The sequence below is a fragment of the Bufo gargarizans genome, chromosome 2 (assembly GCF_014858855.1).
Source record: "Bufo gargarizans isolate SCDJY-AF-19 chromosome 2, ASM1485885v1, whole genome shotgun sequence".
Lineage (NCBI taxonomy): Eukaryota > Metazoa > Chordata > Amphibia > Anura > Bufonidae > Bufo > Bufo gargarizans.
The window spans coordinates 138,274,181-138,301,386 of NC_058081.1; the positions used below are offsets into that span (position 1 = coordinate 138,274,181).

General features: G+C 45.3%; 1 protein-coding gene across 1 annotated transcript in view; it reads left to right on the forward strand.

Annotated features, from left to right (window-relative positions):
• Nucleotides 1–25,256, forward strand: part of FES (FES proto-oncogene, tyrosine kinase) — a 174,918-nt gene extending 149,662 nt beyond the window's left edge. The window contains exons 15-19 of the mRNA XM_044279494.1: nt 11,886–11,980; nt 13,602–13,725; nt 21,404–21,561; nt 23,664–23,786; nt 24,556–25,256. Coding sequence (XP_044135429.1) covers nt 11,886–11,980; nt 13,602–13,725; nt 21,404–21,561; nt 23,664–23,786; nt 24,556–24,698 — 643 coding nt within the window. The 3' untranslated portion in view covers nt 24,699–25,256. The remainder of the gene's footprint in view (nt 1–11,885; nt 11,981–13,601; nt 13,726–21,403; nt 21,562–23,663; nt 23,787–24,555) is intronic.
• The last annotated feature ends 1,950 nt before the right edge of the window (nt 25,257–27,206 follow it).

Consider the following 27,206-nt stretch of genomic DNA (forward strand, 5'->3'; position numbering starts at 1 on the left):
CCATTTTTTGCAAATCTGACCACTGTCACTTTAAGTGCTGATAACTTTAAAACGCTTTGACTTACCCAGGCCGTTCTGAGATTGTTTTTTCGTCACATATTGTACTTCATGACACTGCTAAAATTGGGTCAAAAAAGTTAATTTTTTAGCATAAAAAAATACCATATTTACCAAAATTTTTGAAAAATTAGCAAATTTCAAAGTTTCCGTTTCTCTACTTCTGTAATACATAGTAATACCCCCAAAAATTGTGATGACTTTACATTCCCCATATGTCTACTTCATGTTTGTAGCACTTTGGGAATGATATTTTATTTTTTGGGGATGTTACAAGGCTTAGAAGTTTAGAAGCAAATTTTGAAATTTTCTGAAATCTTCAAAATCCCACTTTTTATGGACCAGTTCAGGTTTGAAGTCACTTTGTGAGGCTTACATAATAGAAACCACCCAAAAATGACCCCATTCTAGAAACTACACCCCTCAAGGTATTCAAAACTGTTTTTACAAACTTTGTTAACCCTTTAGGTCTTCCACAACACTTCATGGCAAATGGACATACATTTTTAGAATTTAGATTTTTTGGAAAATTTTCCAATATAATCAATTTTTTCCAGGAAAAAAACAAGGGTTAACTGCCAAACAAAACTCAAAATGGGTTGCCCTGATTCTGTAGTTTGCAGAAACACCCCATATGTGGTCGTAAACTACTGTTTGGCCAAACGGGAGGACATAGAAGGAGGGGAACGCCATATAGGTTTTGGAAGGCAGATTTTGCAGGACTGGTTTTGTTTATACCATGTCCCATTTGAAGCCCCCTCTTGCACCCCTAGAATAGAAATTCCAAAAGTGACTCCATCTAAGAAAGTACACCCCTCAAGGTATTCAAAACTGGGTTTACAAACTTTGTTAACCCTTTAGGTGTTCCACAAGAGTTAATGGCAGATGGAGAAACAATTTAGAAATTTCTATTTTTTGGAAAAATTTCCATTTTAACCCATTTTTTCCAGCAATAAAGTAAGGGTTAACAGCCAAACAAAACTCAATATGGGTTGCCCTGATTCTGTAGTTTGCAAAAACACCCCATATGTGGTCGTAAACTACTGTTTGGCCAAACGGGAGGACATAGAATGAGGGGCACGCCATATGGGTTTTGGAAGGCAGATTTTGCAGGACTGGTTTTGTTTATACCATGTCCCATTTGAAGCCCCCTGTTGCACCCCTAGAATAGAAATTTCAAAAAAGTGACTCCATCTAAGAAAGTACACCCCTCAAGGTATTCAAAACTGGGTTTACAAACTGTGTTAACCCTTTAGGTGTTCCACAAGAGTTATTGGCAGATGGAGAAACAATTTAGAAATTTCAATTTTTTGGAAAATTTTCCAATATAATCAATTTTTTCCAGGAGTAAAACAAGGGTTAACTGCCAAACAAAACTCAAAATGGGTTGCCCTGATTCTGCAGTTTGCAAAAACACCCCATATGTGGTCGTAAACTACTGTTTGGCCGAACGGGAGGACATAGAAGGAGGGGAACACCATATGGGTTTTGGAAGGCAGATTTGGCAGGACTGGTTTTGTTTATACCATGTCCCATTTGAAGCCCCCTCTTGTACCCCTAGAATAGAAATTTCAAAAAAGTGACTCCATCTAAGAAAGTACACCCCTCAAGGTATTCAAAACTGGGTTTACAAACTTTGTTAACCCTTTAGGTGTTCCACAAGAGTTAATGGCAGATGGAGAAACAATTTAGAAATTTCTATTTTTTGGAAAATTTTCCATTTTAACCCTTACTTTATTACTGAAAAAAATGGGTTAACAGCCAAACAAAACTCAAAATGGGTTGCCCTGATTCTGTAGTTTGCAGAAACACCCCAAATGTGGTCGTAAACTACTATTTGGCTAAACGGCAGGACATAGAAGAAGGGGAACGCCATACGGTTTTTGGAAGGCAGATTTTGCTGGACTGGTTTATTTACACCATGTACCCTTTCAAGCCCCCTGATGCACCCCTAGAGTAGAAACTCCATAAAAGTGACCCCATCTAGGAAACTATGGGATAAGGTGGTTGTTGTTTTGGGACTATTTTAGGGGTAAATATGATTTTTGGTTGCTCTATATTACACTTTTTTGAGGCAAGGTAACAAAAAAATAAAATTCTAAAATTTTTCTACATTTGCTATTTAGTTTTGTGGAACACCTAAAGGGTTAACAAAGTTTATAAAGTAACTTTTGAATACCTTGAGGGGTGTAGTTTCTTAGATGGGGTCACTTTTTTGGAGTTTCTAGTCTAGGCTACATCAGGGGGGGCTTCTAATGGGACATGGTGTCAAAAAAAAAAACTGTCCATCAAAATCTGCCTTCCAGAAACCATATGGAGTTCCCTTCGTTCTATGCCCTGCCATGCGGCTATATAGCCATTTACGACCACATATGGGGTGTTTCTGCAAACTACAGAATCAGGGCCATAAATATTGAGTTTTTTTTGGCTGTTAACCCTTGTTTTATTACTGGAAAAAAAGAATTCAAATGGAAATTTTGCCCAAAAATGGGTGTTTTGGCACCGTTTTTATTTTATATTTTTAACGCTGTTCATCCGAGGGGTTTGGTCAAATGTTATTTTTATAGCGACGACTTTTACGCACGCGACGATGCCCAATATGTATGGCTCTCAGACTTTGGAGACACTAAGCAGGCATCCTAAAACTGCGGCACTCCAGATGTTGTAAAACTACAATTCCCACCATGCCCTGCTGATGGCTGTAGGTTGTCTGGGCATGCTGGGAGTTATAGTTTTACAACATCTGGAGGGCCGCAGTTTGAGGATGCCGGCACTAAAACTAATATTTTTGGGGGGAAATTATTTTTTTCTGTGTCTCCAAAGTCTGAGAGACATAGTGTTTTATGTTCTCTAGGGGACTGTTGGAGATTATAAAAATGTAGTACTCCATGGAAGTGTGATACTCCCTGAAGCAATCGATAACGCAGAGGCCCGGATGATCGGGGCAAGTGTCACACTGAGTAGTGGTGTCCTTCCGTATCCCCCTCTTGTGACACACTCTGCATCTTTTTTGGGTTCGTCCCTTCTTTCCAGTATGGGGGACCACACCTGGAAAGTGTTGGCCAGGGACGATCCGGGCGCCTCCAGTTCCCGAGGTACTCCGGCCTGCTCTTTCCCGGTCCGAAAAGATCAGGTCTTTGAGGACTGCCTCATAGAACTGGAGGAATGTCCCTGTGCTGCCAGCGCTTCGGGATAGTACAAAAGAGTTGTACATGGCAACCTGTACCAAGTAGACCGCAACTTTTTTGTACCATGCCCGGGTTTTGCGCATGGCATTATATGGCTTGAGGACTTGATCAGAGAGATCAACTCCTCCCATATACCGATTGTAGGCGACGATACAATCGGGCTTGAGGACCGTTGCCGCGGTACCTCGCACAGAGACGGGGGTGGTGCTGTTACCGTGGATTGTGGACAGCATAAGGACATCCCTCTTGTCCTTATACCTGACCAGCAACAGGCTTCCACTGGTAAGGGCACGGGTCTCACCCCTGGGGATAGGTACCTGGAGGGGGTGGGCAGGGAGGCCGCGTTGATTTTTCCGCACGGTCCCACAAGCGAACGTGGATCTGGCGGCAAGGGACCTGAACAAGGGAATGCTGGTATAAAAGTTGTCCACATACAAGTGGTAACCCTTATCCAGCAGTGGGTACATAAGGTCCCACACGAGTTTCCCGGTAACACCCAGAGTGGGGGGACATTCTGGTGGTTGAATCCGGGAATCTCGCCCCTCGTACACACGAAATTTGTAAGTGTACCCTGAGGTACTCTCACAAATTTTGTATAGCTTCACGCCATACCTCGCCCGCTTTGTGGGAATGTATTGGCGGAAACTGAGTCTCCCCTTGAACGCAACGAGAGACTCATCAACCGCGACCTCCCTTCCAGGTACGTAGGCCTGCTGAAATGTGGCCCCAAAGTGATCGATGACCGGCCGTATCTTGTACAGCCGGTCATAGGCAGGATCACTTCGGGGGGGACATGCTGCATTATCGGAATAATGCAGACATTTCCGGATGGCCTCAAACCGGGAGCGTGTCATGGCCGTACTGTACAGTGGGGTCTGGTAGAGTATGTCCCCACTCCAGTAATGCCTGACACTGGGTTTTTGCACTAGACCCATATGCAGCACGAGGCCCCAAAATGTCCTCATCTCGGCTGCACTGACCGGCGTCCAGCCACCGGGTCTAGCCAAAAATGAGCCCGGGTTTTGAGCGACGAACTGTTGGGCGTACAGATTCGTCTGCTCCACCATCAGATTCACCAGTGGGTTACTGAAAAAAAAACTAAAAAAGTCAATTTCAGTAAACCCCACTGTGGGAATCTGGATTCCAGGATTGCCAGCGAAATCCAGAATCTCAGGCTCAAAGTCCACTGGGGGACACCAGCTAAGTTCATCGGCAGGGGGCTCCGGTGAACTTATTTGGTGGGCCGGGAAACCAGTACGAACCCCAGGGCGGCTCGTACTAGGGTGGGCCACAGGATCCCTAGCATGTGGGGCCCCTGGCTCCGCCTGGCGGCGTCTCCGCTGCCTTGGTGGCTCATCGTCATCTGATGATGATGAGGAGGATGCGGATGACAAAAGGAACGTGGGGTCATCCTCATCCTCACTGGGGCTCTCAGAGTCGGAGGCAATCTGGGCCTATGCCTCCTCGGCCGAGAACACCCGGCGGGCCATGGGTGTGTGTGTGTGCGTGTGTATGTGCGTGCGTGTAAACCTTTATTCTATGTGCGTGTGTGTGGGGGCACGGGTGTTCACGTACTAAAAAGTCCAGGCCAAAAAAATGGGCAAGTGTTAGGGGAAAAAAAAAAAAAAAGTTCAAACTTGCTGATCAGCGGTTCAACGCTGATCAGCGGTCGGTGGGGTGGTGGGGCGGGCGATGCGCTAACAGTGGACGGACGCTAAAAAGTGCCGGCCAGTCAGCGCACGCAGAAAAAAAAAGTGGTGGTGGGGGAAGGGTCTGGTGGGGGGTTGGTGGCAGGGGGGGTCTGGGGTCTGAAAGCTGAAACAAAAAAGTTTAGAATAAATGTGTTTTTTTTTTTTTTCTAACTTTTCCCTTCTATCCCTGTCTAAAGGTGCCTCTCCCTCACTGACCCTAACCTACCTGGGTGGCGATGGGTGCAGGAGGGTGATGGATGCCGATTAGGGGGACACAGGAGCTGGTGCTGGACGATGCTGCACGGTCAGGGTGCTGGACAGGAAGAGGAGGGGAGAGAGGAGCGCAGGAAGTTTGAATCTCGCGCCTCTCTCCCCTGCACCAATCAGCACCCTGGACAGCGGCATTCAGCACCAGAGCCAGCACCGCCTCTCCAAATCCTCGGACTGCGATAGGTGGTGTATAATTACGCCACCGATCGCAGTCTTTTTCCGGTTCATCGGGTCACAGGACACCCGAATGGACCGGAAACGCAGAAAACCGCAGGTCTGAATTGACCTGCGGTTTTCTGCGATCGTCGATGCGGGGGGGTCAAATGACCCCCCCCCCCCCCCTGCATTGTTACAGGATGCCGGCTGAATGATTTCAGCCGGCATCCCGTTCCGATTAACCCCCGCGGCGCCGGCATCGCTATTTACCTTAAGGACTCGGGAAACATGCCGTACCGGTACGTCATGTGTCCTTAAGGGGTTAAGAGACCAGTAGAAAGGGACAGGAAACATTAATAAAAGCTGTTATTATAAGGTAATTACAGATGTTTTGGCAGTCATTGACAAATGTATACATGCCTAGATCTAATAAACTAACATATAAAAAATATGACAGTTACACTTTAAGCTTTCCTACAATTATGGTAGTCCCTACCCATATCCTTCCCAAGATTTTAAGCCTAAACTGAGAGAAATCACCCAGGAACATCTTTAAAACTAGCCCTTCTGGAGGATTGGTGGCTGGTATGATTACCCAAACTGCTTTCTGCACTATGTTGGGGCCTACCTTATGAAATATAGAAAATGGCACAGAATTTCAACAAAGGCTTTATTAGTAAGTGCCATATACTCACCTTATATATACAGTGGTCAATAGTAACCAGAAAATGGCCAACCCCTTTAAAAAAGGATAGTATGTTTTTACACTTAAATCATAAATTTTACTTAATACCAGGGCTTTCTTTCTGGCGGAACGCACCGGAACGGCGTTCCGCCACCTTTTGACATCGCAGCCTGCCATGCTCCAGCATCGCAGGCTGCGATGTATCAGCGGGGAGGGACTGGGAGGAGGAGCTGGGGGCCGGTGCGTTCACTGTGCTCCGGCCCCCAGCTCCAGTAGTTATAAAATGTGTACAATTAATAAGGATTCTATTCATGAGGCCCCCTCTGCAGTAGAACATTCAATATAGCCACATCCTACTCACAGGGCTGTTATCTTAATGCTGGCCGGCCTGGCCTACTTTCTGAATGAAGGAGGCGGCGCAGGCATGTGACGTCAGTCGTGACGCTGCCGCTCGTCTGCCCGGCCGGCCAGCATTAAGATAACAGCCCTGTGAGTAGGATGTGGCTATATTGAATGTTCTACTGCAGAGGGGGCCTCATGAATAGAATCCTTATTAATTGTACACATTTTATAACTAGTCTGTACTGGAGCGGCAATGGGGGGGTCTGTGGATGGCACTGTTATGGGGTGGGTGGGGGTCTGTGGATGGCACTGTTATGAGGTGGGGGGGTCTGTGGATGGCACTGTTATGGGGTGGGGGGTCTGTGGATGGCACTGTTATGGGGTGGGGGGGTCTGTGGATGGCACTGTTATGGGGTGGGGGGGTCTGTGGATGGCACTGTTATGGGGTGGGGGGGTCTGTGGATGGCACTGTTATGGGGTGGGGGGGTCTGTGGATGGCACTGTTATGGGGTGGGGGGGTCTGTGGATGGCACTGTTATGGGGTGGGGGGTCTGTGGATGGCACTGTTATGGGGTGGGGGGTCTGTGGATGGCACTGTTATGGGGTGGGGGGTCTGTGGATGGCACTGTTATGGGGTGGGGGGGTCTGTGGATGGCACTGTTATGGGGTGGGGGGGTCTGTGGATGGCACTGTTATGAGGTGGGGGGGTCTGTGGATGGCACTGTTATGAGGTGGGGGGGTCTGTGGATGGCACTGTTATGAGGTGGGGGGGGTCTGTGGATGGCACTGTTATGGGGTGGGGGGTCTGTGGATGGCATTGTTATGGGGTGGGGGGTCTGTGGATGGCACTGTTATGGGGTGGGGGGGTCTGTGGATGGCACTGTTATGGGGTGGGGGGTCTGTGGATGGCACTGTTATGGGGTGGGGGTCTGTGGATGGCACTGTTATGGGGTGGGGGGTCTGTGGATGGCACTGTTATGAGGTGGGGGGGTCTGTGGATGGCACTGTTATGGGGTGGGGGGTCTGTGGATGGCACAGTTATGGGGAGGGGGGATCTGTGAATGGCACTGTTATGGGGTGGGGGGTCTGTGGGTGGCACTGTTATGGGGTGGGGGGGTCTGTGGATGGCACTGTTATGGGGTGGGGGGGTCTGTGGATGGCACTGTTATGGGGTGGGGGGTCTGTGGATGGCACTGTTATGGGGTGGGGGTCTGTGGATGGCACTGTTATGGGGTGGGGGGTCTGTGGATGGCACTGTTATGAGGTGGGGGGGTCTGTGGATGGCACTGTTATGGGGTGGGGGGTCTGTGGATGGCACAGTTATGGGGAGGGGGGATCTGTGAATGGCACAGTTATGGGGAGGGGGGATCTGTGAATGGCACTGTTATGGGGTGGGGGGTCTGTGGGTGGCACTGTTATGGGGTGGGGGGGTCTGTGGATGGCACTGTTATGGGGTGGGGGGTCTGTGGATGGCACTGTTATGGGGTGGGGGGTCTGTGGATGGCACTGTTATAGGATGGGGGATCTGTGGATGCCATCCCCAGATCCCCCACATTAACAGTGCCATCCCCATCTGGGGGGTTTCTTTGCTGAGCTGGACTTTTATAGCCCCCCCAAATTTTACTTGCATCCCTGTTCTCTAAAGGGGCGGTTTTAGGGGGCGGTCCTAGGGGTGGGGAGGGGGGGGGGGTGAGTTCCACCACCTTTTCTCTGAGAAAAAAAGCCCTGCTTAATACCTAAGATCACTGACTTTTTTTTTTTTATCAGATCATTTTTATTAAAGGTTTTACATGCAGCCAATTGTTCAGATAAACCATACATTATATGACAATAGGATATCAATACAGTAAAATCAATCATACTTTATCCAAATCAGCATGTCAATGACACTGCATCAAAAATAAATCTTTATTAAATCTCCCAGTCCCCCCCCCAACTCCCTCCCCACCTCCCCCTCTCCGTGTGGTCATCTCCCTCGACATGAACAAAAATGCTCCAATTCTCTTACATCTTAGCTTCCAAATCCCCTTAGGACCATTCCATTCCAAATATGCATCAATCTCTGAGACTTCCCCCCAGGTCCAGCCAGCCACACCTGCCATTTCTTCTTAAATTTCTGTACAGTGCCTCTTTTAATATAGATGCCACTCTCCATGGATATCATATGATTGACCATATTTATCCACTCTGATCGGCTGTATCCAGTGTTTTGCAATGGATTTACGTGCAATGTACAATAATTTAGCAATTGCTAAAGATCACTGACTTTAGTGAGTCAATGTATCGTAGAAATGATGTTCAGATAAACAGGAAATACAGTTTCATCAACTTCCTATATTTCCTGTTTTTCGTGGCTCTAATATTTAGTTTAAATTCATATGGAAAATAGGTTACATGTTGAAATAATATTTCATATTTTATACAGAACTACTGGCTCAATCCTGGTATTCTGTTCTTGTGCTAGGAAAAAGGAAACTTGCAGCACGGAATTTTTATTCCTAGGTGTCATTTTCTTTCATGCCAGAGAATTTTATTTTTCACCCTTTATTCAGATTTCAATACAACTATCTATTGTATAATTTGTCTGGGTCTAGAGGTGGGGGAGACATTTTTCTGATCCTGAAGAGGAAATGGTTAAAACAGCATAAGGGTGCATTCACACGTATTTTCGATTCGCGTCCAATCCTTACAGCCAAGCCACAAATGATTAAACATGTCCTATTTTTGTCCATTTTACAGACAAGAGTAGGCATTTTTTTATGAGAAAAATGCGGGATGCACATGGACTGCATCAATACGTAGCAGATCCACAATTTACGGACCTCAAAATGGATACGGCCGTCTGAATGCACCCTTACATTGGCATTTACTGTATTATATTCAGGGTACAAAAGTTAGAAGAAAAACTGGTAATAGTGGTGCCCAGAAAGTTACATCACATTTGTTTAATGGTCACCACAGTTTTTTTCAGCACTTTGGTTATAGATTTAAAGGGTTTGTTTGGCCAGCATCTGACTGGTCCACCAGATTACCAGAGGATTCTCTGGCGGGCCCAAGCTCTAATAACATGGTGGGCCCTGTGGGGATTCGCTCTGGTAGTTAGGACTAGCAGATGCAGTATAGAGGAAAAGTACACAGTTCTTGAATCAAACAGTGGTGTTTATTCACACATTGGTGTATAACAATATGCAGATAAGGTGTGTCACAAAACGCAGGTGGCTTGGTGTTTGTTCACACTCAAGGAAAGTCCATAAACAATAAAAGACAGCTTTTCTCCTGGGTGTTAATTCACACCCTGTTAGCAGTTCAGCCTCATCAAGTCCATAGGCGGCCTGTTCATTTTTAGAGGGGCCTGGGTCCTCCAGCCTGGCTCAAACCTCAAATCCCAGCACAGCTCTCAGTTCACAGCACACAGACTCCTGAGCTCCACTGTCAGAGGGAGGTAAATCCACCGCACCTGGCAGTGCTGGCTGGTTTTTATGCCTGGCAAAACCTGGCCTGGAACATGGGGAGTAGTCACCCACCCAGCACTTTGACTACTCCCAGTAAGAGCCGTCCTGGATCAGCTATGACAGCCATGCTAAATCTCAAGCTATCAATTAGCAATAGCTGTGGCTGACGCATAAAATACCGGCTCTTACTTCACCGAGGCCAGGAACCTCAGTGACACATACCTTCCATCCACAATGATTCCAGGTACCTTCTTACAGACCCCCCAAAAAAACATTTGGCACCTTTGGAGCCAATAACAAGCCACTAGGGTCTATTTTTTAATTCTTTATTGATGATACAGGGTTGGGACCCGAGAATAATTTCATATGGTGGGCCCAAGGAACCCCAGTCCGACTTTGTATCTGGCTACATACATTTTTTAAAGGCTCCACATGATGAAAAATCATAAAATAAAGTAATACTTATCTTTCCGATTTTGTGCTGTTCCCGGCAGTTTACAGTCCCCTGCAGGTCTCTTCTTTCTGCTACATCTTGACATGTAGGAAATCACAATCCATAGTGGTGACCTGCCTCACCTTTATGTCAAGAGGAAAAAGAAGAAGAGAATATTTAATTACTTTATTACTCACCATAGGAAGCATTTTGAAAAATAATATATAGCTAGACTACCCCTTTAGATGGAATGAGGGGTCATGTAATTTGCATGTTCTTTAGTGTAATGTAAAGGTATGTGTGCCTTGAGCACAGCTGGTCCTTTGTCTATACCAGCCTCAAGTATAAAGCATGTGCAACGTGACACCTCCCCCCAGGGCGCTCTCTCGTGTCCTAGGTGTAGTAGGAATGCCGAGTGGTGTAGTGTAGCCTAAATGTCTCTTTATGTGTGTCACGGTGCTCCTACCTGGATACCGCTGGACACCAAGCTTTTGCTCCGAAGCAATAAAAAGGGGGGCATAATTGAGGCATTTGAAAGAATGACTTGAGTCCAGACCTTGAGATGAAGTTCAGTGACAGCTTTACTTTAAATAAACGTTTCTGCAAACAGTTTTCAGGCTTTGTATTGGTTCTAGCAGGCTTTAGCATGAACTGCCAGGCAAACTCAACCCTGCTTTATCTCTTTCTTTCTGCTGTACTGATAGGCTAGCCTAATAACTTTGATTCCTTCTTTATGCTGCACTCCACTCTTTACTCTGACTTAGTTTCAGTCAAGAAACTATTCTCCTGGCTCCTGAGGCTTCCAAGCTTCTGCCTCCATGGCCAGCAGCGCTTAGGGTGCTCTGGCTGGTGTGGGCATGTCAGGCAGTGATGTGTCCCTGCACTCCCTTCCTCTATCTAGGGAAGACTGGAACTCACTGGAAACTTCTGTCCCACCCTTCTAGCAGGGACCAGGACTGGCCACTTTAGCCCAAAGGGGGGAGAATGGAATGGTAAGTTCCATTCTCTCTAACTATAGCTCTGCCATATTTGCTGCCACCTGTTGGTGAACCAGGCATATTACATGCATAACAGTTGCATAACAAGATTAGGAATGCACATTGTGGAGGACACCTGGACCAAAATACACAAGATGACATTGTGTTAGCCCATTAAAGACAGTAGCAGGGTGCAGGAGTGGTAACACCACTCTGGGGTGTTACACATGTTTATCTTGTTAGCCATGTGCCACCCAAGCCCAGTAGGCCCTTGCCTTTGGCCTCTCCCCATCTCTCTCAGCCCAATCCTATTAACTTCAATAAATATGAGCTGCAATACCATAGATAACCCAGTGACGGGTGTGGCACTGTTTCTGAAAAATTAGCCATGTTTCTACCCCTGTACAACCTATTTAAGAAGCATAGGTATCAGCAGTTTGATATGTAGACTAGTGGAAGCAAGGTGGTTTTACCTAGCTGTAGTAGGGACACTGCTACAATCATTTAGGAGAAACATGTCATATTAGCTAAATATATTGTTAGAATAATTTCGAGCACCCCTTCAATGCACTGTGGTGGCTGCAGTCATTTCCTTTTACTGTAATCAACCTTACACTTTTGTCTTTTTTCACAGAATTCTGAAGCAGTATAGCCATCCTAACATTGTCAAACTAATTGGAGTTTGTACACAGAAACATCCAATTTATATTGTCATGGAGCTAGTACAGGGTGAGTTTAATGATGTTCTTCTTTCACAGTATACGTTCCACATGAACTAAAAGTTACAGTGCCCTCATGTGGCAGCAGGTGATAACACTATGACAATTGGCACGTCTTAAAATGAATATCAGTGAAATGCAGACGTGTGCTGTTCGTGGACTCCACTGACCACTCACGTATCCACTGACTAATGATGGAGACAGTAGTCGTGCGATGCACCCCGTGGCAGTGGCATCAACGGTGTGCATGCATAAAGGCAAGGAATGCATGGGATGGGGTGTCTTTTTATGTAATGCAGCTGTCATCGTAAAGAGAGCATTAGCATAACTTACACTTGTGTTACATTGACATTGTGGGAACAAGCATTGTACAAAGATTCATTTGCCCGTTCATCGGTCTGCCTAAACACCCCAGCGGTCAGCTGAATAATTGACAAATGCTTGTTTGTAGGCTGACTGGATCTTTTATGTTGACGTAAAAAGAATCGTTAGTCGGGAGCAGATCCCCCCATGTAAACAGGGAATGCACACGCAACGATATAGAAACTATATGGGGGAACGAACGATCATACGAACCATTGTTTGTCCCCCACAGAGTTTGCATTGGCTCGTGTAAAAGGCTTTTTAAATGAGCACTGGTCGACATGTCATATTGGCCATACACATTAGGCCTAGTTCACACTTCAGTGATTTGGTCAGTGTTTGATCAGTGATTTCCATCAGTTATTGTGAGCCAGAAGCGGAGCTTATACAGAGATAAGGTATAATAAAATGTATGGTATAATGGATTGCACTTATTCTGTGTTTTTGACACCTGTTTTTAGCTCACAATCACTGATGGAAATCACTGACCAAATCACTGAAGTGCTAACTAGGCCTTAAATAGCTGTCAGCCAATTTCTCATTTGGCCGACAGCTATCCCTCTTTACACCCTTGGGGTGTTCTGAATGGGGAGGGTAGAGTAAGTCGCTGTCAGACACCACTGGCATTGGCTTATCTTCCTTAACAGCAAAACTCCTGATCCTTCTCTCCCCCTACATCTGCCAGAAGGGAGAGTCGGGAGGCCCCTCATACAAGTTAGATGGTCGGTCGGCCTTGCCAAAATCGGCAGGGTGGCTAACCTAATGTGTATAACCAACCTCTTCTAACAGCTTATCTGCGGTGGTCCCATGAGTCGAACCCCCGTCAATCTCATATTCATAATCAATAGGATAATCCCAGAAAATCTCTTTGAAGTGTACAATGTGCTGTCATAAGGTATGGAGCAGTTTTGTGTTTTCGCTGTGAGACTTATTTATCCAAGTGAATGGGTCCAGAAAAAAAGTAAATGTACCTGGATGCCATATGTATGTCCATATATGTCCAGGTTTTGCAGACAGGAATCGGAATGGCTGCCTGAATCTGAGCTAAAGAAAAGGTAAACTATTCTAATAATACTACTAAATTCTCTTATGAGACCAATCAAAGGCTAACCATTATTATTCCTCTAATTCATTTCTGACTCATTCTCTTGTGATAACATTATATATGGGAAGAGGTAGTACATTTCGAGTTCAGAACTACAATGAGCTAATATGTAGTTTATTCCATAAATGTATCAGACTGCTGTAGTAACTTTGTTTTCCTGCAGGTGGAGACTTCTTGACATTCTTACGGAATGATGGTTCAAAACTGAAAACAAAGGAGCTAGTCAGAATGTCAGAGAATGCTGCGGCGGGGATGGAATACCTGGAAAGCAAGCATTGTATTCACAGGTACAGGCCCAGGAGTGATTGCAATGGCAGTATATTAGTAAATGCTGCACAGCTTCTGGGTTCTTTCATTATTTGAATATAAATTAATCCTTCAATAGAATTCAGAAAAACTGTTATTTTTACAACGAGCAAATGCTAAGCAGGGATAACACTAAACTTCAGTTCATTCTTTACAAATTGCAGAAAAATCTTATAGTAACTATGTTATAGGTACATGCTCTAAATATTTAAAAATGGAGCAAGAACACTCTGTTAAGGAGATGTGAGAGAAATGCGTGCCTATGTGCGCACCCACAGTCCCGGCTGACACTTTTTCTTGTAGTATGCAAGCACGACCACTTCTGCTGGATTGTCGGGTGGTCATAACCTCTAGATACAAGCAGTGTTTAATGTGGTGGAAAAATGAATCAAGCCAGCAAAGGAAGTAATATGGACGATCAAAGTGCCTTGTATTAAACTTTTTCTACATGATAAATGCCATTTGCTGAAGTGACACAACCCCTTTAATCTGCTAAACTTTATAAAGAGAAATAAACAGTTCTGCAATGTCTGGTAGAGAAAATAAGTCTGTAATGATTAAGTAGTTGGGCCAGGAGAAATTTGATTGTGTAATAAGGAATGGAGATAGAGACAAGTGATGCGGTGCAAACAACTCAACATTTCTTTCTTTGAAGGTAATTACCTTGGTGGGTACAAATAGGCACTTTGCACTTGCAATCGGATGTCTTAACTGTGATCAATGGCTGGTGGTAGTGACTTACCTGCACTACTGGTTTTGTTAGCACAGAGCAGGTCACATTTTCTCAGTTCCACTTCAGTATGCAACAGCCACCCCTATTCACTCTGCTTTTTGGCCTCACCTCTCTCGTAGGATTTTACTGAAATTGAAACACAGCTTTCTTAGGTCCCAGGGTTTGATGCACAGCCAAAAGTTGGTTTGCACAAATAGACTGGCGTCAGCTACTATACGAGGGACCTACTGGCAAAACTCTGGCTTACTCTCTCAAAGCTACCTGACTGACTGAATAGTGGGAAACCCATACTTTACATATTCTCTGGATCCTCCAAAGTACATCAAAAGCTATGCAGCAGGCTCTAAATGTAACTTGAGGACCTGCATAACTTGAACATGGGACCAAAAGGTCCTGTGCAGAATATTATTAAAAATAGCAATAATACAATTGGCCACTAGATGACAGCACAACACTAAAAATAAAATGCAGTATTATACAGTGCATTATGGATACAAACAATTTTAACATTTAAACATTTATAACCAAGGAGGCCCAGCCTTACAAGCCCTGCAGTAGACTGGCGCATACATAGAGTCAGACCATATAGCTGCTATGGATCCCATGGATAGAGTAGGCCTAGCTTTGGTTGGCCCAATAACATTTGCTACTGGGTGTCAGGAACCTGTGCAGGATTCTCATGTTCTCAAGCCACCATATTGGGTGACGAGATATTGTGACATTTGCTATGAGATCCCTACTTCTTTATATACAGTATATACTAGCAGATCTAGGACAACATTCGACAGATTCTCTTTAATCCCTTTTTAACTAGTGATCATTAGTGTTTGAGTCTAAAACAAACTTCACACCTTGGAACGAGTTTCTGATTTTCTATCAGCTACTTGCTAGCCTTCATTTTTCCTAGTGATGCTGCAGGAGAAATGAATCATCACATGCAAATAATGCATATCACATATTGCATGAAGCCATCACAGTTAGAAGCATTAAAGCCATTAAAGGGATTCTGTCACTGACCTTTCACACTTTAAGGCTTCTTTCACACGGGCGTGTGTGCCCTGTGGTCATGCTGCGGCCCGCAAAATGCGTCCCGCAATGCTAAGCACAGTCCGTGGGGCAGCCACAGCGGATCGCGGACCCATTCACTTGAATGGGTCTGCAATCCGGCCGTTCCGCAAAAAGATAGGACATGTTCTATCTTTTTGCGGAACAGAAGTACGGGACGAAACCCCACGGAAGCACTCCGTAGTGCTTCCATAGGGTTCCGTTCCATTCTTCCGCACCGCAATATTCTGCATCTCCGGATTTGAGGACCCATTGAAGTGAATAGGTCCGCATCTGTGATGTGGAATGCCCACGGAACAGCACCCGTGTATTGCGGATCCACAAATGCGGTCTGCAATACGGCAATGGGGCTCACACACCCGTATCAAAGAGGCCTAAACTGTTCCCAGCACCTTGTAGGTAACAAATCCTGAGCAGGCAGAGTGCTGTGATTCAAGCTTGTTAATGTTGGCAACTGAAGGAGCTTTCTCAAGGGTAATGAATTTTAGCATTTCAGGTGGTATTTATTTGCCCTATAGTGCCTGCTTTGTGATTGTATAATCTATTCTGATTATGATTTGGACTAATTTGAGTTATTGTTGAATATACGCACTGAATATACTTTTGTCTCTGCCACCTAATCTGTATTAAGCTTATAATGTTTTTAAATGTTTTAAATGTGATGGCTTCATGTTATATGTGATATGCATTAATATATGTTTATACAGTTATTATTTGATATCTATTATCATCCTTTGCTAGGGTGAGTACTATATATGCTGTAAATAGGTGTTATGTATTATTGTTTGGTATATGGTCTCAGGGATCAAAGGGACCCTGTCGGCACCCAAGTGTCCTTTTAACTGCCCACAGTACCTTACAGCTGATGCCATCGGGTTTCTAATAATGTGCAGTACATGCACTGTATGATAATGTCCTCTGGTGCGCATGTGAGAGATCTCAAGAAGGAATTGAGCATGAAGGAAACTAAAAAGCCTGTCAATCAAATGCAAAAGGGCAGAAAGGGAGTTAGGTAAGCGAGACTTCAAGCGTGAATGCCGCTGCTCCCTTGCCTTAAAGATCCTCACTTGCATACAGCCTACGGCAGAATAAAAATTATTTTGCAGCGATCGTGCCCATCAGATGATTTATTATACAATTGGTTACCTATAATCAGTTTAGCAGAGGAGTAATGTTCCTTCACACAGGCTGATTATCGGGAACAAACACTCACTCCCAATAATTGGCCTGCGTAAAGATGATCAACCGAAGAAAGACCAAACACTCATTCATGCGGTGAAAGCATCATTGATGTAGACTCCAAAATCATCGTTTCTGTGCAGCAGACCGTACTGAATAAACGGGAATTTGCTGTCCAGAAACAATGATTCTCTAGCGGGATGAGCAACTGCAGTACCGACTGTGCATCCTCATGCAGATGAGATGATTGCCGCATGTAAATGCAGTTTTTGCCTCCTCTGCCTAGCAGACAATTATCGGAATCCTCCGGCTTCACCATCCTATTTGTAGATGATCAAGCACACAGACACCTGAGAATCAGCCTTTAGTCAATCACAGAGCAGCTTGGCCAATAATAGAGACTCTTGGGGTTATTTATTAAGACCGGCGTTATAGATACTGGTCTTATTACCCCTTTGCGCTGGTGGTGGCTGCACCTAAGTTTTGTAAAGACGCCGGTGTACCGTTATATATTTCCCTACCTTGTGAGATATCCCGACCCTCGTCACTTCCGGCCGCACCGAACATGACGTGAAGAGGTGTGCTGGAGGTGTGGTGGGCCGCGCAGGCGCACAACGATGGCGTAGTGAAATTTCACAGCAGAGTTAGCTGGACACCGGCTGACACTGCGCATGCTCCAGGAGCCTCACCAGCGGTTAGGGTAGGGAAAAAGCACTGGCCCGTAATTTTTCTCTTCCCTAACAGCTGGTGAGGCTCCCAGCGCATGCGCAGTGTCGGCCGGTGTCCAGCTGAAAACATCCATCCGATCACCGCGCCTGCGCACCGGCCCGTAATTTTTCCCTACTCTACCTGCTGGTGAGGCTCCCGGGGCATGCGCAGTGTCGGCCGGTGTCCAGCTAACTGTGCTGTAAAATTTGACTACACCGTCGTTGTGCGCCTGCACGGCGCGGCACACCTTCCTCATGTCATGTCCGGTGCGGCCGGACGTGACGAAGGTAGGGAAATCTCACGAGGTGGGGAAATATAACGGAACACCTGCCTCTACATAACTTTAGCGTATTCACTTCCTGTCTAAATCTACTCCAGCTCCCTTGCTGGCGTAGATTTAGACCATTTTCTGCGCCAACAGGCGTAGAAAATTATCATTCAGATGGGCCTACCGGCCTGCCACCTTCCCTGCCCATGCCACACAACCTTTTTTAGACCTGGTGTGAGCGGGAAAGAGTTGCAGATTGCAGCGCAAATAACCTTTGCTTCGCAATCTGCGACAGATATATGCAAAAAATTGGTGTATATCTGATAGTAAATGATCCCCTCTGTGATTACCTGATGATGTCTGTGTAATGCCAGAGAGTCGAGGAGACTGTGAACAGGGAGAGGAGTTAGAGAGAGCACAGGTACATGGCATGTCTAAACCAGTAATATCATTAAATAGACAGATTGCGGTATAATTCTGTACTAGAACGTCACCTGATTTAACCTTCCAGAACATTTCTATCTGTAAGCCTTTAGCAATGGTCCTTTTGAAACATAAATATCTTTTAACTGCTTGTATTTTCTTTACCATTGGTCCACGTACAAGAGAGAGGGCTCCGAATCAAGGTTGCCAAGTATTGAGTCTAGACATAGATAGAACATCTTTGAAGCTTGCCTTAAGCAGCATGGTTATATTTAGAGTAATAATGGGGTCCTTGCCATCCCTACTATAAGTTTAGCAGTAGGTGTGACCCCCATACTGGTTCCCACTTTGTATGCATACATTTGGGTTGTGTGCAGGAAGCCTAAACCCTGTGCTGTGTCCCCTTACCCTTGAGGGATTAGAGGTAGACTCATTATAAACTGGGTCGGGCCACTTGTGTACCCCAGCATAGCTAAGTACTGTGCAGTGGCGGATCCAGAGCCTGGTCTCGCGAGGGGCACTTCCAAATTATTTTCTGTCCGCCGCCACAAAACAATGGTGCTTATAGAACAGAGTGTAGAGGTATACTGTATATTGTGAGGCACAGTGTAGGCTATATGTGTATAACATAAACATATTTCACATAAAAACTTACAGATACTTGGCTTGACCCTTGGGGATCTCGGACGCCACTTCAACACTTGGCTGGGGGGCTCGGCGGAGCTGATGTGTTTTATCCTAATGAGAAAGATTTCATAATAAGGATTTGGAGAAGGGGCAGAGGGATAGCAGAGCAGGGAGAGGCTGGTGCTGCTACTAGGGCATACCATGGGGGAGTAATAAAGCCCACCATAATGCCCCCCCCCCAGTAGAAATAATTCTCCTTATAATGTGACAGTGCAAAAAATACCCCCTTGTAATGCCCCCAGTTGAGCTAATGTCCCCATAGTGCCCCCATAATGTGCCAGTATAGATTACCCATATAAAGTGCCCACAGTAAATGCCCCCATAGTGCTTCTCCCCCTTCCTCCTAGTGCCCCCCATAATGTGCCAGTATAAAATGCCCCATATATAGTGCCCCAGTAGATGCCCTCAGTGTCCCCCATAATTTGCAAGTATAAAATACCCCTTCTTAGTACCCCCCGTAGATGACCCCATAGTACTCCTCTCCCCCCTTCCCCATAGTACCCACCATAATGTGACCCAGTATAAAATGCTACTGTACAGAGACCCCCATATAAAATACCCCTTCTTTGTGGCCTCAGTAGATGCCCCTATAGTGCCCACCAATAATGTGCCAGTAATAAGTGCCCCCAATCATGTGCCAGTAAAATGTGCCCCCATAGATGCCCCCCATCATGTGCCAGTAATAAGAGCACCCCCCATCATGTGCCAGTAATAAGAGCCCCCCATCATGTGCCAGTAATAAGAGCCCCCCCATCATGTGCCAGTAATAAGAGCCCCCCCATCATGTGCCAGTAATAAAAGGCCCCCCCATCATGTGCCAGTAACAAGAGCCCCCCCCATGTGCCAGTAAAAGTATTGTATATATAAAAAAAAAAAAAAAAAACACTTATACTTACCTCCATGTCAGCTATGCGATGCAGGCCTCTTCTGGCCTGTGTCCCGTGCGATGACGTCATCACGCCGCCTGTGCCGGCCTCTGATAGGCTGCCAGCGTAGTGCCGGCAGCCTATCAGAGCAACAGGGAAGGGACACGACTCTCCCTTTCCTGCCCTGCCGCAGCACAGCCATCTGTATCGCTGTCCTGAGGACGGCGATACAGATGACTATGGAGATGAACGCTTCCACAATGGAAGCTCTCATTTCCCTGTACCCTGCCGCCCCCCACTTGTGAGCAGGGCGGTGCCGCCAGCTCGGGTGGGGGGCAATTGCCCCGTTGCCTTCCCCCTGGATCCGCCAGTGGTACTGTGGGGTTTTGCTCTGGTAGACAGGTTAGCGGACGCAGTATAGAGGCAATCACAAAGTCTTTAACTTAAACAGTTCGGTGTTTATTCACACAGAAGGCAAAACAAAATAACAGATTGCAGTCTTGGTGTTTGATCACACCATGCAATGTCCATAGAACAAAATCTTCACCTGGTTAGCAGTTTTCCACCTGCAGTCCACAGCAGGCTTTAGGGGCCTGTTTCCCGACATGCGGCTCTCAGTTCTTTAGCACTGGAAAATTTCACAGGTCCCAAAACAAAGAGACTCCCCAGCTTCTCTGTCAGATGGTGGAAAAACCACACCCAGCTGAGGACTGCTGGCTGGGTTTTATATAGGCCAAAAAAGACCCGGCCTGGAGCGTGGGGAGAAGCCAACCACCCTGCACTTTGGCTACTCCCAGTAAGAGCCGGATCGGCTTTACAGCCATACTAACAACAAACTGTCAGTCAGCACTAGCTGCCGCTGAAACTTGAAATTACCGGCTCTTACCTCACTGAGGCCAGGAACCTCGGTGACACATACCTTCCATCAATGACGGCCCCTTGTGCCTTCCTACAGTACCAATAGCATGGGGTAGTCTCTGGTAAGTATGACCTTGTTCTGAACTATCTTTTCCTATTAGCACCTGATGTATTTATTTCATGTGCACTTTCAGCCCTATGACAGATGCACAATACATAGTCACTTGCCAAGTGGCTTATATGGTACCGCTCATTTTCAGGTCAGATAAAATGAAGTCATCATAGTGATCGTAGTTATTATTCTCAGAAATAACTTTTCAATACAGTTCAATCGCATGTACACAGTAATATTTCAGATTTCAATATTTCTACTAGTTTCTACTAATATTTCGGCTAGTTATGAAGTACCCAATGCAGGGGCGGATTGGGAACTAAAAGTGGCCCTGAAAAAAAACATAAAAGTGGCCCCATGTTGCAGGTGGGTCCAAATTGACAGAAGGCAAGGCAACATATCTAGGCAGGGCCAACATATGTAGGCACGGCCAGCAATGTGCAGAGTAATTAACCGCCCCAGCTGAACCAAATACCACAGTGCAGCACAAAATACTGCTACCTGCTCCAAGGTATTGAACTGGCTATCCTGAAGATGTCAATACAGTTGAATTCAGGAGAGCACCTGCTGGCCAGGTGCATAGAAGAGAATCAGATCATTATGTACCCAGCTGGCGGCCGTGAGGAGGGCTTGAGTGGCCCTCCTAGGCATCGGCCCACCAGGAAATTTCGCTGTAAGGTTTATGGCCAATCCACCCCTGACCCAATGACTAAAAGGCCTTTTTGTCCATTTCACACAATGTCTTTCTTTTTTAATATAGGGATCTTGCAGCACGCAATTGTCTTGTGACCGAAAAAAATGCCTTAAAGATTAGTGACTTTGGTATGTCAAGAGAAGAGGCAGATGGAGTATATTCATCCACTGGAGGAATGAAACAGGTTCCTGTTAAATGGACGGCACCAGAAGCGCTTAACTATGGTATTTTTTTACATTAGTGTACATTACCCTGTTTGTTTTTCCAGGGCATTAGGCATATATGAGCTGAATTTTACAAAGTAAGTTATTCTTGTAACCATACACCTAGATTGCAGGCAGAGCCATAGCTAGGCCTTCATCCAGGGTTTGCTGCCGTAACCCAGGTATCAAAATAGACTGGCGAAGGCAAAGGTTCTTGTTGGCTGTCCCTCCGAAGACAACTCTGATGATGGGTTTTCTGTGTGATGCTTAACAAATAAGTATGTAGAAATCTTGTAGAGAATTCAGTTGTTCTCTTCCTGGTCCGTTACATTTTCATTTGGGACTTTGTTAAAGGGGTTGTCTCACCTCAGTAATCAACCTGTAATCACTTCCTTGTAGTCCTAGGATCCTTTCTTCCATGTAGTTCATTTTTCAATTATACCTCTGTCACCTTGTCTTCTGCTTCAAACAGCCCCACATGTCATGCCTGTTTCTAGAGGTTACAGCCACTGCTGTAATGTCCTCAGCAGTGGCCGCGCAGGCACACAGAAACACTATCGGTATCTCGGCTGGCTGCTCTGGTGGCCGGGTTTCACAGGAGCGAGCACGCACATATTCTTGTGTATGCGCAGTCACTCCCAGCCCCGGCCACCTCGTCAGTGATGAGCTCCATCGCCAGCAAGCAGGGAATAGAGACCCTGAGAGCCATGACAGAGCTTGACAATTAGCAAGGTGAGACAACCCCTTTAAGTTGTGCCTAGTTTCCTGTTGCAGAGAGGGCAAAGGGGGGGGGGGGGAGCTCCTGATGCCTTATAGCCATGGACAATTTGGTAAGAGGTTTGTGAGACGAAGAGAATTATAAAATATAAAATAGGAATAGGATCAACGGAGAGAAGAGGATTCGGGTATTTTTTTAGTATTTGGTGTTCCTTTAACATATTTTTCTTCTCCTTCTCTTAAATGTATTGGTATATGAAATAACTCCGGCTCACAACTGGATGTTTAAATAATGGGTAGCATTAAAGGAGTTGCCTGACTTTAGCAAATGTCATTTATCATGTAGAGAAAGTCACTTACTAATGTTGATGACTTAATTCATTTTTCCATCTCATTATACACTGCTCGTATCCATGGTTACGACCTTCCTGAATCCTAGCAGTTGAGGCCGTACCTGTTCACTATTGGAAAAAGTACCAGCCTATGTGTTCTCCTACTGTCCCAGCCACCACGGTGCCTTTTCCTATAGTGTGCAAGCATGACCACTGCTGCTGGATTGCAGGGTGGTCGTAACCATGGAAATGAGCAGTGTGTAATGTGATGGAAAAATGGATAAAGCCAGCAACAAATGGCAATATGGACAATCACAATACATTAGTAACTGCCTTGTATTAACTTTACATGATAATGCCAGTTACTGAAGTGAGCCAACCCTTTTAAAGGGGTTCTCCAAGAGTATAACATGTCCCCACATGTACCAGGCACCCCACATGGAATATGCGTACTCCGATCCCGCAGCCGCTCCTGGTCCCCGCACCGCCGTTGCTGCTTCTCCCTGCACACTGGATGAAAACATCTGATGTCGGGGGGGGGAGCAGCCAATGGCAGACGGGGATGCTAGGTAGGCTCGTCCCCGTCCCCGCCTGCCATTGGCTGCTCCCCCAGACACTGGATGTTTTCATCCGTGTGCAGGGAGAAGCAGCAGCGGCAGTGCGGGGACCAGGAGCGGCGCTAGGATCGGGGACCGGGGTAAGTATATTCCATGTAGGGTGCCTGGTACATGAGGGGACATGTTATACTCTTGAAGAACCCCTTTAAGTCAGCTCTCAATTATAAGTCTGTGCAGCTCTCAATTCAAGTCTGTGCAGTCAGTTTAATAATCAATACACAGGAATGGTTTCATCAGAAATCATTGCTGCCAGCAGGATTGCTGCTTATGTCAGTACATTATTGGCTTCACATACTCGTGCTATGAATGGATGAGCTAGAGTACCTTCAGCGTGTACCTCTCGTTTGGCCATTTCAGATCGATGCATAATCTCGTACTCTATAACTTCATAAGTCTTTATTCTTAGCATGAAGCTCTGGTCACCCCAGGCTTTATATATACTGTGTATTTATTCCAGGTCGATACAGTTCAGTAAGTGATGTCTGGAGTTTTGGAATTTTACTTTGGGAAGCATTCTCTCTTGGTGCAGTGCCATATACAAATTTGAACAACCAGCAAACTAGAGAAGCTGTAGAACAAGGTAAGTGTGTGTGTAATAAAGATAAGAAAGGTGCTTCAGGCAAATATAAATAACACAGGTCCACCGTGACCTGTGATCTTTTCACGGTACTTCCATCTTTTCTGTCTACTTATATGATCACCACTGTTCCGTTCAAACATACTGTAGGCTCGTAGTTATATGATGACATCTTACTAGCCCACCAAAGCAACATTCAGAATCCTGCTAGGTTTGTCTAAGCTCTGAGCTCACATCTCACAGCAGCCCCTCCTGAATCAGATCCTTTTTAGTGACCTGTAACTAGGTAGGTAGGTATATAATGACATCTTTTTAGCTCTCCTTCATCCAGGACAGAATACAGAATCCTTTTTATTAACTCTTGGCTCACATCTCCCAGCAGCCCCTCCTGAAGCAGATCCTTCTTGGTGATCTGTGTGCTAGAAAGTGTATCCTGCCAAAAATGCAAAAAAAATAAGAAAACTGTCTTAAAACACCACTACAAAAACTGTGTTTTAGGGCCACAGCGTTTTTTGCTAAAAATAAAAACTCACAAAGCACAGTTTTCTTAAAAAAATAAAATAAAATAGAATAGGACACCATCTGTACACCAAATTCTGTACAGTGATCTGACACAGAAAAAAATCTGTATTGAAGTCTAGGGAAATGTTAGGGGCTTGTGCATGAGAAAGTTCTCCAGGGAAATGTTTCTGTTTGTTAATTTTTGACTTGAGGAGACGTTGGTGAAAATCATCAATATTCTATGTTTACCCAAAAATGTTTTATATCTCAGGAATCCGCCTCCCTGCCCCAGAGTTGTGTCCAGATGACATTTATAAGCTGATGCTGCGGTGCTGGGAATATGATCCGAGGAAACGTCCAAACTTTGGCACTGTTCACCAGGAACTTATCAGTATCCGCAAGAAACAACGATAAGGTCTTTACTCATTGACTATAAAAGGAAAGGATGCAGTTATCTTACTGGTGTGACTACTGTATGGACCTACAAGAAGTAATGAACAGGGGCATTAATACTGCTTTGTACAGATATGTTATTCTCCTCACTCTTCTCATGGGCAAATATGTCACTAGACATCTCCTTGTTATCCTAGCAGCGTCTGAAAAGCTTTTCTTTAGTGGTTCAATGCATCCTGCATCAGGATTACTTTAAGAGGTACACATAAAAGCGTATCAGAGCTGAGTTTGTCATTGAGCACAATTCATCAGACTGTCCCAATGTGCTATTTGTGGTTTTACAAAGAGCTACAGGTAATCTTGCTTATTATGAAGCACACACAGTACTAACAGTGCAGCTCCAAAGAGTGAAATAATGGACTCAGTGTTTCTGTATCTAGATAAATGCACAGGGTATTCGCATGAATAGGAATAAAAGAAAATATTTTAATTATCTGTATGCATATTGAAGGAAGACATTTATTTAAAGTGATCCATCTGTCCAATTGACTGTGTTTCAATAAATATTGATTGCTGATATTTTTTAGGACTGTGTTGTTTTTAATGGAAATAACCATTTTATTTTATAAGCTACCTGTTATGTCTCACCTAGTTAGTTGGATCCACTAAGCCACTGGTCTAGATGAGCAGGACAAGTGGTGCTAGTGCAGCAGAGCAGAAGTTCTAACGCATCAGAGGTGGAGTGGTGGTAGTGATGCCTGGGCTGTGGATGTGCAGCAATGAAGCAGTGATGCTGAACAGATGCAAATCTGTCGACATGCAGTGATGAATTAGAGTAGTAGTACACTTGTGTAGTAGAGTTGTAGTAGTGCTGGACAGATGCAGAGCTGTGGATGTGCAGTGAAGTTGATGTAGTGCTAGTGTAAGCCGTGTACCGGGTTGGGCTCCCCAGGATACAGCAAAGTCACGAACAAGGAAAGCAACTCCAACACCAACTTTTGCCAAAACAGAATTTTACTTATACGTGATAATAAACACAACCACAAATGTTGAGAACATAAAAATAAATTTACATACACGCAGCCCAATGGCTGAGACCCCTGTGTTGCACAGCACGGCATCCCCTGATGGATGCCAGAGGAAATTTTGTGGTATTTTACCTACTGGCGGGCCCAAATAAAACTTCTGCGCCGTACCTATTATTACCCTGAAACAAACTCGAACAATTGGTTGGGTGCTTAGCATGGGCTGGCCTACGGTGCAACACAACAGTTCACAATCTTAACGTGCTCTATATTATTCCCCCTCCCATTGTTATGGAATATTGAGACAAAATGGATACTTGCTTGTTGAGAACTATACTTTAGCTAAAATGGCGGCCAGGCACCCAGCCAACGCCTAGAACAAGAATCTTACTTTCTGCTTTACTATGTGCCTCAAAACCGTTTCTGTTCAACTCAAGCAAGCAGCTTCAAGCATACAAAGAAACAAAGAATAACTGGCTTTACCCATCTGTAGGGGTGAGGGGGGAACTTCCTCTTGCACACAGATGTGGTAGAAAATACAGAGTTTATAGCCAATAGAAAAGATATACACCACCTCACACACACACCCCACTCCTTCCTGTTCTATATTTGCTGTCCTATATACTGTCTGCTGTTCCGCAATAAACCAGAGATCTTGCTTTGACCCCAGCTGTGTGTGTCTTAGTTTGATCTTTCCATGCACATACTCATTTAACATTGATTTAGAGCAGTACATCAACCGAACTGGCACTTTGACCAGATCCAAAACAGGTTGGCAGCTCAATGTGGGGCTTGAGGATAGGATCCCCTAATCCAGCACCCCCGATGACCAGACGAGCAGGACCTCTCTAATGGACACCGGGACTGCAGGCCCATGATAAGAGGTAAGAAACACCCGGTGTTGTGACCCAGAGAAGACAGAAGGGAGGAGACCGGCCAGTGTCTACCCAGAGTGTGTGGGACATTAAGCTCAACGTGTTACATCAGGTTTCTGTGTTGTCCAGAACAAAGTGAAGGATCCAGGACGTGATTGAAAGATGGAAAATTAGGAAAGTGTCACTAAGGGTTACTGCTCACCTGAGCAGTACGTGGCGGAGCAGAGTCTGAGCAGTTAGAGAAGATATATATATATATATATATATATGTAAAGGTGGTACTTTGTGTTGTACAACATGGCAAACTTTGCTGACAGAAAGGAAAGGTAGATTAGAAGATGAGAAGTTAATGGATATAGTCCGAGTGTGGCTGGACTGTAGCAGGGAATTTGAACAGACTGGAGGAGAGTAAAATCTTGATGAAGCTAGTGGCAGATGTTATTGTAAATCTTGTAATCTTGTTGGGCTGGGCCAGCCACCGCCTTATAATAGTGCTGAGAAGTAAAGGAAGTGGGTGGGTTTGTAATGTATGTTGTCAGCAAAATCCCACCTCCCGAGAGACGTGTTTTGCCTGTGGTGCTCCATGCCCACATAGTCACACGACTGTAAGCTCCAAGCATGTCCTCCCA